The sequence below is a fragment of the Nerophis ophidion genome, linkage group LG23 (genome assembly GCF_033978795.1).
Source record: "Nerophis ophidion isolate RoL-2023_Sa linkage group LG23, RoL_Noph_v1.0, whole genome shotgun sequence".
Taxonomy (NCBI): domain Eukaryota; kingdom Metazoa; phylum Chordata; class Actinopteri; order Syngnathiformes; family Syngnathidae; genus Nerophis; species Nerophis ophidion.
The window spans coordinates 7066836-7078909 of NC_084633.1; the positions used below are offsets into that span (position 1 = coordinate 7066836).

The following is a 12074-nucleotide window of genomic DNA, read 5'->3' on the forward strand; positions in this document are numbered from 1 at the left end:
GAGTCCGCAACATACATGGCGGAAGATAACTGATACAGTCTGCTTTGCCAGTCCAAAAGCATTCGCCGTTTTCCGTAGTCTTCCCCCGACGGCCAGGTAATACAAAGCACATGCTACCTTTTTTATCACATCCACGGGAGCCCGCATTCTCGTTGACTCTCCTTTGACATATGGACAAAGTTTTTCGCTAAGTAGAATAACAGCTGACCTGGACATTCGAAAGTTCTCTTGCCGTCTGAGAAGTGTTGTATCCTAAATACCTGCAATCGCTTTCTCTTAAGGTATTCATGTGTGATTTCCACAAGCGTCTGTACATGTAGAAGAAGGAGAAACACGACTCGCCTCCATATTTCCAGTGGTTAGCTCCGAGTTGTGAAACCGCTTTTATTATAAAGCTGGCTGCGGCCTGTTCTTTCTGACGTCACTTCCTGTGTGGGGCGCGGTCTTTCTGGCGTCACTTCCTCTCCGAACTCAGTTTGTAAATGATCGATGAGTCCATACAAAGCTAAGAGCCGGAGATTCAAGAAATACAAGGGGAACTTACCTGTGTAAAAAAATTATCCAAGGAGGGTGGCCTTAAACGACAGTTTAGTGTGGCTGAAACAGAGCTTAGGCTAAATAATTATTCGTTTAAGGGGTGTGACAGTCTCTTAATGTCGTGCGGGTTCTCAGGACCACCAAGGAAGGACATTGTGGGGCAGGTAAGACTTTATTTTGTTTTTCAATAATAAATTGGTGGGGTTTGGAGGTACCAAACCCCACCAAGTCCATATGCACATTCACCGAACCCTTCTTTAGTTAAAAATAAATGGTTGTTTTTTTTCATATTCAAGACAAAGTTATATGTTTTTGGTAGCACTTTAGTATAGGGAACATATTCTAAGCAACAAAGACCAAATGTTGTCATGATCTGTGGTCTGGATCATGTTTTTGTTATTTTTTTGGACTCTTTTGGTTCCTGTTTGCACTCCCTTGTTTTGTTTGGTTATCATGCCGACTTGTGATTTTTACCTGCCTCTGGTGTTTGAACCGCGCACCTGTTTCTAATCAAGACCCTTATTTAAGCCTGTCTTTGCCAGTCAGTCGGCCTGGCGTCATTGCTTGTTTTCATGCGATACCACAGTTCATGTTGCTTGATTGATGCCGTGGCCACGTAAGTCTTGTTTTTTTCTTGCCACAGTTTTGTGTTTGTTCGAAGTCATGGTTTATGTTTGTTTGTTTCCTGCCACAGTTTTGTGTTTGTTCCCCACCCTAGTTTGTTTGTTTACTTCATGCCCTGCCAAGATTTATCGAGTTAATAAATATGTTCCTACCTGCAAGCCTTGTCCGGAATAGTCCGTTTGCATCCCGGGAGAACAAACCTCGGCATGGTAACCAAACAGAACAAGGGAGCGCAAACATGAACTAAAAAGGTAAAAAAAACTAACAAAAAATAACAAAACCATAATCCAGACCATAGATCAGGGGTCGGGAACCTTTTTGGCTGAGAGAGCCATGAAAGCCAAATATTTTAAAACTTATTTCCCTGAGAGCCATGTCATATTTTTTTGACACTGAATATAAGTAAATGTGTGCATTTTTTAATTAAAACCAACATTTTTAGAGTATAATAAGTATCTAATTCTTTTTAATAACATTGTTATTTCTTGAACAGGTGCGGTAGAAAACGGTTGGATGGATTAAAATGCTTGAGAATGTTTTATATTTTGAAAGTGTTTTATAACATCGTGATTACCAGCGGAATTATTCATTACTTATCGTGTTAAGCAATGTCAGCTAAGATTTATCTGAGAGCCAGATGCGGTCATCAAAAGAGCCACATGTGGCTCTAGAGCCATAGGTTCCCTACCCCTGCCATAGATCATGTCAAATTTAGAGTTATTTGGACACTAGGGAAACATATTCTAAGTAATAAAGACTTAATTCAGAGTTATTTGGTTAGGGTTAGGGTTATAATAAGGCCATGCCGAATAAGCACTAATTAATGGTGATTATGTTCCCGATACTAAAGTGTTACCATGTTTTTTTTACTGGTGCACAAAATGAACCGTGCATGAACATCACCTTCTTCAAACAACAAAACCAACACAGTGCATTAACTGCCAACAAATTACACACTTGCAAATCAGTCAGCTGTTGCCGTAGAGTAAAGAATTCCACTTTCAAAGCTTCAACAATTAGTTTCCTCAGTTCCCAAACATTTATTGTGTGTTGTTAAAAGAAAAGGTGATGTAACACAGTGGTGAACATGCCCTTTCCCAACTACTTTGGCACCTGTTGCAGCCATGAAATTCTAAGTTAATTATTATTTGCAAAAAAGAAATAAAGTTTATGAATTTGAACATTAAGTATCTTGTGTTTGTAGTGCATTCAATTGAATATGGGTTGAAAAGGATTTGCAAATCATTGTATTCCGTTTATATTTACATCTAACACAATTTCCCAACTCATATGGAAACGGGGTTTGCAGTTCCTCTGATCGGTTCTTGCCCCGTAATGAAATCATTATCACAGCCCTGCTCCAGAGACACGGGATAAGACTTCCATCTGTTAAAAAGTTGACGTGTGTCACGTTACTCTCATCCTTGCGAGTCCCGGGACCTCTTAATTCATCAACCAATTAGGCGTTGAACAACCAATTAGGGCAGAGGAGGTTGCATTGCCCTGCATTTTAATTCTCCACCTCACCGAGACATTTAGGAGAGCGATTAAGGCTCATTAAATACAATTGGAATGAACCAGAACAGGAAAAAAAGGGCGGTCTCTGACTTCACAAATGGATGAAGAGCAATTCAGAACGTGACCAGTACAATAACGTCAACATAGTGCAGCGTATTAATTTTTATGTGGCACATCTGTTCTCCATCCCCATGAGGGTAAACACTAACATTGCATAGCAGCACACTGATTCATTTGTTTATTTATTCCAGAAGGCAAAAAGCAAAAAAAGACCATTAGGATTGTTTTAATGCATACGCTCTATTCTCATTTGTTGACCATAAACCTTCGCTTCCAGAGGGCCCTTTATCTCAGTCTTTATCACTTGTAAATCTATCTTGTCTCCATCCGCCATCTTTATATAAATAAATCTCTCCAAAACTTCCTTTCACCGCCGCCATGCCCTCTTCTCCCTTTTGGATTTATCTTTGGAGCTTTGGGCTCCTCGTGTAATTGTGCACCTTCTCTGCAACTCCCCTGCACCTTTGTCTCCATCCCTTATCATCCATCCTTTTTTTTTCCTCCTTAATTGGCTAATGCGACTTGTTTCCAGATAGCAAGATAAGCCCGCCATCAGCAAACATTTCTCGGAAACCACAGCTCATTAGAGCAAACGTCGTACTGAAGAGGGAATATTTTTAAAGCCTGCAATCTGAAATGGAGGATTTCTTCGGGGAAGCGTTGACACTGGACTACTGTTCCCCTTGATTGTGAATAAATTGGGGAGCATTCATAGAGACTTTTTTTTTTTTAATCCAAACCAGTGGTTCTTAACCTTGTTGGAGGTACTGAACCCCACCAGTTTCATATGCGCATTCACCGAACCCTTGTTTAGTAAAAAATACATTCTTATTTTTTTTTTTACATATTCAAGAAAAAGCTATATGTTTTTTTACTGGTGCACAAAATGAACCATGCATGAACATCACCTTCTTCAAAGAACAAAACCAACACAGTGCATTAACTCACAACAAATTACACACCTTACACACATTACCATTAATTGATTAACGTGGACCCCGATTAAAACAAGTTGAAAATCTTATTTGGGTGTTACCATTTAGTGGTCAATTGTACGGAATATGTACTGTACTGTGTAAACTGTACTGTTTCGTATAATGTATTCTCTTCCTTTGCAATCTGCTAGTAAAAGTTTCAAATCGATCAATCAAACAACCTGCAAATCAGATGGAAAATTAGAGGGAACATTGTTTGGGTGTAGCCATAATACGCTGATAGGGAGAACTTTTTATTTACACGATGTGTCTTTACCTCTGTGGCGGAAGCTCCGCCGAACCCCTGAGGCCGACTCACCGAACCCCTAGGGTAGGGGTAGGGAACCTATGGCTCTAGAGCCAGATGTGGCTCTTTTGATGACTGCATCTGGCTGTCAGATAAATATTAGCTGACATTGCTTAACATGAAAAGTAATGAGTAATTCCGCTGGTAATCACAGTGTTAGAAATAACGTTGAAAATATAAAACTTTCTCAGGAATTTTAATTCATTTATCCGTTTTTCTACCTGCCTATTTAAGAAGTCGCATCAATGGTAAGAATTATTTTATTTATTATTGGTTAGCTTCAGAATAACAATGTTATCAAAAAGAATTAGATAATTATTACACACTGAAAATGTTGGTCTTACTTAAAAATTCAGACATTTAGTTGTATTCAGTGTTAAAAAAATATTACTCGGCTCTCACGGAAATACATTTTAAAATATTTGGCTTTCATGGCTCTCTCAGCCAAAAAGGTTCCCGACCCCTGCCCTAGGGTTCGATCGAACCCAGGTTAAGAACCACTGATCTAAACTGAAAACCGATGCAAAACTATGTTGTTTTGAGCATTTGTTTTAATGACAATAGTGTTTTTGCGAAAATAAATGCAATGCAATTAGTGTTGTCCTAATAACAATATTTTGGTACCCGTACCAAAATTATTTCGGTGCTTTTTGGTACTTTTCTAAATAAAGGGGACCACAAAATGGCTTTATTTTGACAAAAAAATCTCAGAGTAAATTAAGTTTCTTATTGCAAGTTTGTCCTTAAATAAAATAGTGAACGTACAAGACAACTTGTCTTTTGATAGTAAGTAAACAAACAAAGGCTCCTAATTTAGTCTGCTGACATATGCAGTAACATATTGTGTCATTTTCCATTATATTATTTTGTCAAAAGAGAGGACAAGTGGTAGAAAATGTATCAATAAATTATTTGTTCATTTACTGTTAATATCTGCTCACTTTCTCTTTTAACATGTTCTATCTACACTTCTGTTAAAATAGAATAATCACGTATTCTTCTGTTGTTTGGATGCTTTAAATTAGTTTTGGATGATAACACAAATTTGGGTATGAATGTGATACCAAGCCGTTACAGGATCATTCATTGGTCATATTCAAATTCCTTATTTGTCCAGGGACATATTTCCTGAGTTTATAAACATAATATAAATTTTAAAAAAAAAAAACGAACGATGTTTTGATGCCAAAAAATATCGACGTAATCAAATTAGTATTGACTAGATATGCTATTGTGCTTTGTATCATTACAGTGGCGTTTGTTTACATTTTGACGCCGGTGAGCTACGGTGTGTCGTGAAGTATGTTTAGCTATTCCTCGTCCTGTAGGGATGATACTTGTAAGAAACTTACTTCATTTGTCGCCATGGAGGCGAAGATTAGTGATTTAGAAGTAGCTAAAACTCTGCCGACGGCGTATGGACATTAGCCGCTAGCTATCTATCCATGTCTTAAAGCACCTCTTCCTGATGTCATTTCAGTGTTATAACTTCACCTTTATAGTTTGTTTTTACGCCTAAATGCGTCTGTTCTCCCTTTTCTGTGTAGACACTATGTCTGCCTGTAAGTACTCCGTGATTGTGCGCTGCCGAACATGCTCCTCTGCTCCTAAAACCAGCAATGACGTGACAACGACGGAGGCGCGGGGGGGGGGGGTACGGGACCGGTACTTTTTAGAGGCGTTATAGAACCGAGTATGATTCATTAGTATCACGGTACTAAATACCGTTATACCGTACAACCCTAAATGGAATAGAAATAATTTACTGCAATAGTGTTTGTGCTTATAATGCATCTCCAGCACACTACATTTATTCATTAACCTACAATAATAATGACTGAGTCAATACCATATATCAATACTCCAATACCAAGGTTCCCTTTAGTGGTATTGATTACAAAGTTGACATTTTGGGGGAGAGGCAGTTGAAATTAATCATGCAACAATATTTAGTAAGCCTTTGGTGTGTTGATAAGAAACACTCATTCTAAAAAAAATACAGACAAACTGGTCAAGGGGAGTCAAACTCATTTTAGACCTGGGGCCACATGGAGAAAAATCTACTCCCAAGTGGGCCGGACTGGTAAAATCACGGCACGATAAGTTAAAAATAAAGACAACTTCAGATTGTTTTCTTTGTTTAAAAATAGAACAAGCACATTCTGAAAATGTACAAATTATAATGTTATTAGGTTTTGTTTTTTTACACTGACATGTTGCGGTTAATAGTATTCTATCTTTATTTGTCATTATTCATATTTTCTGAATAAATTATGTGATCATGTTAATCAGTCAACTCATTGGTGTTTATTTTCAATCCGTCAAGATTAAACAATGATATCAAAATCAAATTACAGATGGCGTGGCGAAGTTGGTAAACTGGCCGTGCCAGCAATCTGAGGGTTACTGGTTCAATCCCCACCTTCTGCCATCCTAGTCACATCCGTTGTGTCCTTGGGCAAGACACTTCACCCTTGCTCCTGATGGGTCCTGGTGAGCGCCTTGCATGGCAGCTCCCACCATCAGTGTGTGAATGGGCGAATGTGGAAATACTGTCAAAGCGCTTTGTGTTTTAACTAAAAAAATAGACATTACATTTGTTTTTGCTTGTTTGCTTCCCTTAAATATGCAGAATGCTTACTGATAATTGACAATGCAAACATTTCACCACGACGTCTGACATTTTGACACATTCTCTTGTCGTCTTTGGGCCCTTTGCTCTCTTTGTACATCGTCATTATTTTTTGTTGAGCCACACACACACACACACATACAGGCCAATAAGATTTCATAACATGGTCACTTGCAATACGATTTCATAACATGGTCACTACTGCCTACTTTGTCTTGTTATATTCTTATTTTACTGTTATATTGTTATTCCCATTGTTTTTATTCTTTTTGTAATATTTCTCTATTTTGTTTCCTTTTAAACCCCCATTATTTACTTTTTTACTTTTTTTTTTTTAAATTGATCTCAACTCTTTACACTGCTGCTGGAATTTTAATTTTCCTGAAGGAACTCTCCTGAAGGAATCAATAAAGTACTATCTATCTATCTATCTATCTATCTATCTATCTATCTATCTATCTATCAATTAACCCACACAGATGACACAGATAAACAACTACCGCATTGTTTACTCATTTAACAAATCATCTAAGCAAAAAAATGCAAATCAAAGCTTTTTAAAAATCTATTTAATATATATTTTTGGCTATTTATTTAAAAATCGTTACAGCTAAATATCCGTGTAGCGCCCTCAAAAATGTTGCAAAATCCTCTGCAATGTTCTAAAGATTTTAAAAGTTACAAATAGGTTCCGTTCCACATAAACAACGTCTGCATTGTTTACTCATTTAACAAATCATCTAAGTAACAAAATGCAAATCAAACATTTTTAAAAATCTATTTAATATATATTTTTGGCTATTTATTTAAAAATCGTTACAGCCAAATGTCCGAGTAGCGCCCTCAAAAATGTTCCAAAATCCTCTGCAATGTTCTAAAGATGTTAAAAGTTACCAACAGGTTATTACAAAGCGTTGTAAGTTGGAACTCATCTAAATTGAACATAGTTTTGTAGAATTAATAAGGGGTTCAGGCTCTTTATGTAAATTGGTACTAATTATGGCTGTTGAACTCTTAAATAAAAAAACATTATTGCATTAATCCTGTTTAAACTCAGATTAATCACAGGATTTATTGTGACTGCACATGCTTTACCTTAACCGCTGATGGTTACTGAAAGGTGAAGCAGGTTGTTGTACGGTCAGTGAGTAGATCAATGCATATGTAAGTGCAAAGTGAAGAGATTCCGACTGGTGTGGTCGCTGGTAAATTTCACTTTACAAACCCAGCCGGTACTTTACATAAAACTCTTGGCAAATTTTGAGCGAATAAATGACGTGCATTCAAGGAAGACATTTTAAAAGTGTTCCTGCATGACATCCTGGCATCAACATTACATAACTGTCAACATTTTGGGGTCTTTTTTAAATTTGAATCATGCACCCAAATAATTTACTGTGATAAATCGAAATGCAAGAATGCGATTAACCTGATTTTTTTATTTATTTATAATTTGACAGCACTATTACTAATACAAACTAAAGGCATCCTGGAAATATATCATAGAACTATTTGTCCCCCACTATGGACTGGACTCTCACATCAATAACCGTGTCCACTCGTTCACCCAGTCCCCTCCGAGGTTTCTCATTGTAACCCATTGGGTTGAGTTTTTTCTTGCCCTGATGTGGGATCTGAGCTATATAAGGTTAGTTTAGTTTAGTTTGGTCTTTATTTGAAGGGACAATGCATAGAGACATTAAACTCAAATACAAATTATATGCACCAGATAATAGCTAAATAGCTAATTTCCATCTGACGTCCCTAATTACCTGAATTAAAGAGATACAAAAATCATGCAATAAAATGATAACATTAAAATGATACCATAGAATGTAATCAAATTAAGAAAAGTCATCAAATGCCATTTCAATGACACATAATTATAAAATACAACCACCCCTCCTTTACATCATAAAACAGACAATACATGCTTTTGTTCACATCTGTCATTTGTAAAAACAACCAATAATTTCAACACACACACCTCACAGTTTACAAAATGTTCTCATGCATATGTAATCATTGATTGATTGATTGATTGATTGATTGATTGATTGATTGATTGATTAGTTCCAGGGAAAGTGTAGCAGTGGCTCCTGCAGCTCTGAAGAGGCTTCTGGTCAGCAGGTCCCCCAGACTGTAGTCCAAAGCCAGGTCCAAGGACTGGGCCATCTCCCCAGGACTCTCTGCAAAGTGGAGATGGAGCTCCAGGACATAGAAATACAAACAAATCCACCATGCTCACCTTACTACAGCCCGAGTAAGTCAGAAGTCTGCATATTTTCAGGCACAAGTGCACAAGTTGTGTCGAGTATACTGTATACTTTCTGCTATACACACACTATACAAAATCATAAGGGAATGATAATACATACACTAAGAGGCAAGATACATTAAAACATTAATGTGTGCCTAAAAGCCATGGACTAATGCATTTTAATTGGCGGAATCCTGTTCCCTTCTCTAGGTGGTGTTTGCAGCAACAGCAACAGGGAAAGAAACAGAGAGGGAGAAGATGAAGCCAGCGGCGTCTCTCCACTCCTTCCGTTGCCAGGGGCAACCATCCCAGCACCTCCCCGCAGCAGGAGCCTGAGGCTGTCCAGGGGCCTTAGGTTGACCTCTCCTGCTTCCTGGGCTTCATTCCGCTCCCCTGGAGGCCATAGCAAGATGCTCTGTACGCAGGTAAGGGGGCAGGACTGACTGACTGACTGAGTATCAAGTAGTATCAAAGTCCTTTGTCCAAAACTGTGAGCAGTTTTTCCCTAACTGTCTTCCATGTGTGCTCAGTACCCATCTCACAGTGACTCATCGCTTGCTACTGGCAGCTCTGAAGGCAGCCTGCAGACCACCCTGGAAGAAGGACTGAGCTTCAGCATCTCTCCACCTCAGAACATGGAGTCGCCAGCAGCTCCTTTACCACATGAGTGCCCATTGCGTGAGGACAACATTAGCATGTCTTCCCCGGTCCAGACCCTGAGACTGAGGCCGAGCCCTTCCTCGGCTCTCACCCTCCAGGCCACCATCGGCCAACAACGGAGCCAAAGCAGTGGGCGAGGCAGCACAAGCCCCGGCTTCACCCGGGATGACTCCATCGACCCTTCAGATGAGGACCTGGGTATTGTTATCGGCTCGTCCATCGGCGGTTGTGGCTCCAGTCAAGCAGGCAACAGTGAACACTTGTCAGAGACCATGAGCAGCTTGTCACTGACATCACTGCTGTCTCCTAGCTCCCTAGTGTACCCAGGAGGACAAGTGAAGAAGTGCAATAGCACGGGAAGCCTGGACCAAGGGGGGATGCTGCTATCATCCCGTGGAAGGGAGTCCCGTAGGGAAATTCTAGGCCTGGAGCTTATGGACCCCCAGGGTTTCTTGGCCAACCCTTGGTCTGGGGTGTTAGCCGAGGCGAGGAGAGGAGACGGGGATGAAATTGGAGACGGGTTCAGAGGGAAGAGCTCAAGCCAAACAACAGTCGGGCCTTTTCGCAAAAACAGATGAAACCTGCTGCTTACTTAGTGTCTCCTTTTCCTTGGATATGAATCCTTTGCTGTCCCCATCTGCACTCTCTCTGTTCCCTCTAACGAAAGAGAGGCTCGATGGCACATGAACCCTCATATTTTCCCAGTTGACCCCTCTATACATTTGTGATGAACCAAAAACCTATTTTGTGCAACCTGGGGGATTTGGTCATGCTGCAGTGTAGTGGTGAGGTTGTACCCAGCGTGGCCCTAGGGGCTAAGGATAGGCGCGAGTAGAGGGTTCTGTGAGGAGAAGCATGAAAAGAATGCAAGCCAGCTCACGAATGCTGAAAATGCATTAAAAAAAATGAAGATATTCAAACTGAAATCCAAGCCAACAGACTGTTTTTGATGTGTTTGTCTGTGAGGCAGTGCAACAAGTACACTGGGAGGAGGTCTGCAGATGTCGAGGCTAAAGGTAGACTGGGGACATCGTGACATGTCAGGTCATTAGTTTTGGCCGGGGAAAGCAGAAAGCGGATCTAATATCCATCTGCTCCGGCAGACGGAGACAACGGGTCCCATGCACTCTCTCTGGCACAAGACCTTCTGCTGACATCACGGTAAATCGCGGGGTGGAGGAGAGTTCACCAGTGTGGGTGTTTGTGTGTCGAGAGCACTGCCTCAGGTACGCAAGGCATCGAATGCAGTTCTCATGCGTTTGCCTTTTGGAAAAGGAACAGTTGTGGATTGTTTTCCTATCTCAAGCATCTCTCACTGGATTGGTCGGACCTTTTATAGCCAGTGAGACTTAAAGCACACTCCTTTTGACAACGTTTCCTCTCTCCAGAGTTTGAGATGAAAACAAAAGGTTGCAAGGAACCTTGACTTGCATGATGGAAATGCATTTAATCAAGATTTTTTGGTTTGTTAGTTTTTTTACTTGTGTCGAGATGTCTGTGTCGGCTTATGACCGCGTGATTCCAGAGAACAGGTACATGCAAGTTGTGGCCATTTACCGCACTCCTCCTGTTTTAAGTCCATTCCCTTTGTCCGTAGGTGATTTTTTTTAATTTTTTTTTTATATCCGAGCAAAACAGTCAAGCAAAAAAATTGTAATCCTTTGGCAGACACAGCCATCTGGAGTGCTCAAGGACATGTCATTTGGTTTTTGCAACGCCATCATCCAGAATCTCCAGAAGTCTGTCTTTTCTAACAAAAAACATTTGGGCTTTTGCCACTTGATCAAACACTTCCCCCCCAAAAAAAATGAGATGCTAATTGTTTTAGAAGTTGACTCCAGTGTCCTTCGAAAGAGGATTTGTGTGTTTTTTTAATCATGCAAAATTACTTGGCGTGCATGTTTGTAAGATGACTTCAGGTGCAGTGACTGCATTTTCCTGATGTTCCTGTCAGCGAACCATATGTCGTGATGATGATGGTGCCTGAGAGCAAAGGTTGAAGGTTAAACACAAGAACAACCAAGGGCTGTTTTAGCTTGAAAAGATTTATCCTCTTGTCTTTTCTGAGACAAATGTCAATGAATACGGCTACAAAGGTTGAAGTCTGACAACACAGCAATAAATGTTCAATGTGTATGCCCTGAGTCATCCATGTCCATGTGAGTTGTATCCCTCTGGATCGCAAGAATATTCAACTGACATTTTTTTATCACAAAGAGTTTTCTCACTGTCTATAAGTCAGTACTTTCAGTATCTAGTCACACAAGGATAGGATAGGATAGGTCTTTATTGTCATTGCACGAGTACAACAAAACTTTTTTTTCAGCACAAACCTGTTCAAAATTAGACAAACAAACAGTGTACAGGGTTGCAGAACAAGAACGGCGCCGTGAAAGATGGGGAAAAGGTCAACGCTGGGGAAGGATGAGTAAAATAATACAATCTAGACTGGGCTTCTTAGGGGGCCCAGTCTGGAGTGGTAAAAAACCTCCATAGCAAAGC

The 12074-nt window shown here is 39.9% G+C and overlaps 1 protein-coding gene across 2 annotated transcripts in view; it reads left to right on the forward strand.

Moving 5' to 3' along the window:
• Positions 1-11247, forward strand: part of cacna1ia (calcium voltage-gated channel subunit alpha1 Ia) — a 520467-nt gene extending 509220 nt beyond the window's left edge. For both annotated transcript variants that reach the window (XM_061885398.1, XM_061885399.1), the window contains 3 exons: positions 8726-8915; positions 9123-9337; positions 9443-11247. In XM_061885398.1, the coding sequence (XP_061741382.1) occupies positions 8726-8915; positions 9123-9337; positions 9443-10150 (1113 nt within the window). In that variant the 3' untranslated portion in view covers positions 10151-11247. The remainder of the gene's footprint in view (positions 1-8725; positions 8916-9122; positions 9338-9442) is intronic.
• Positions 11248-12074: the final 827 nt, after the last annotated feature.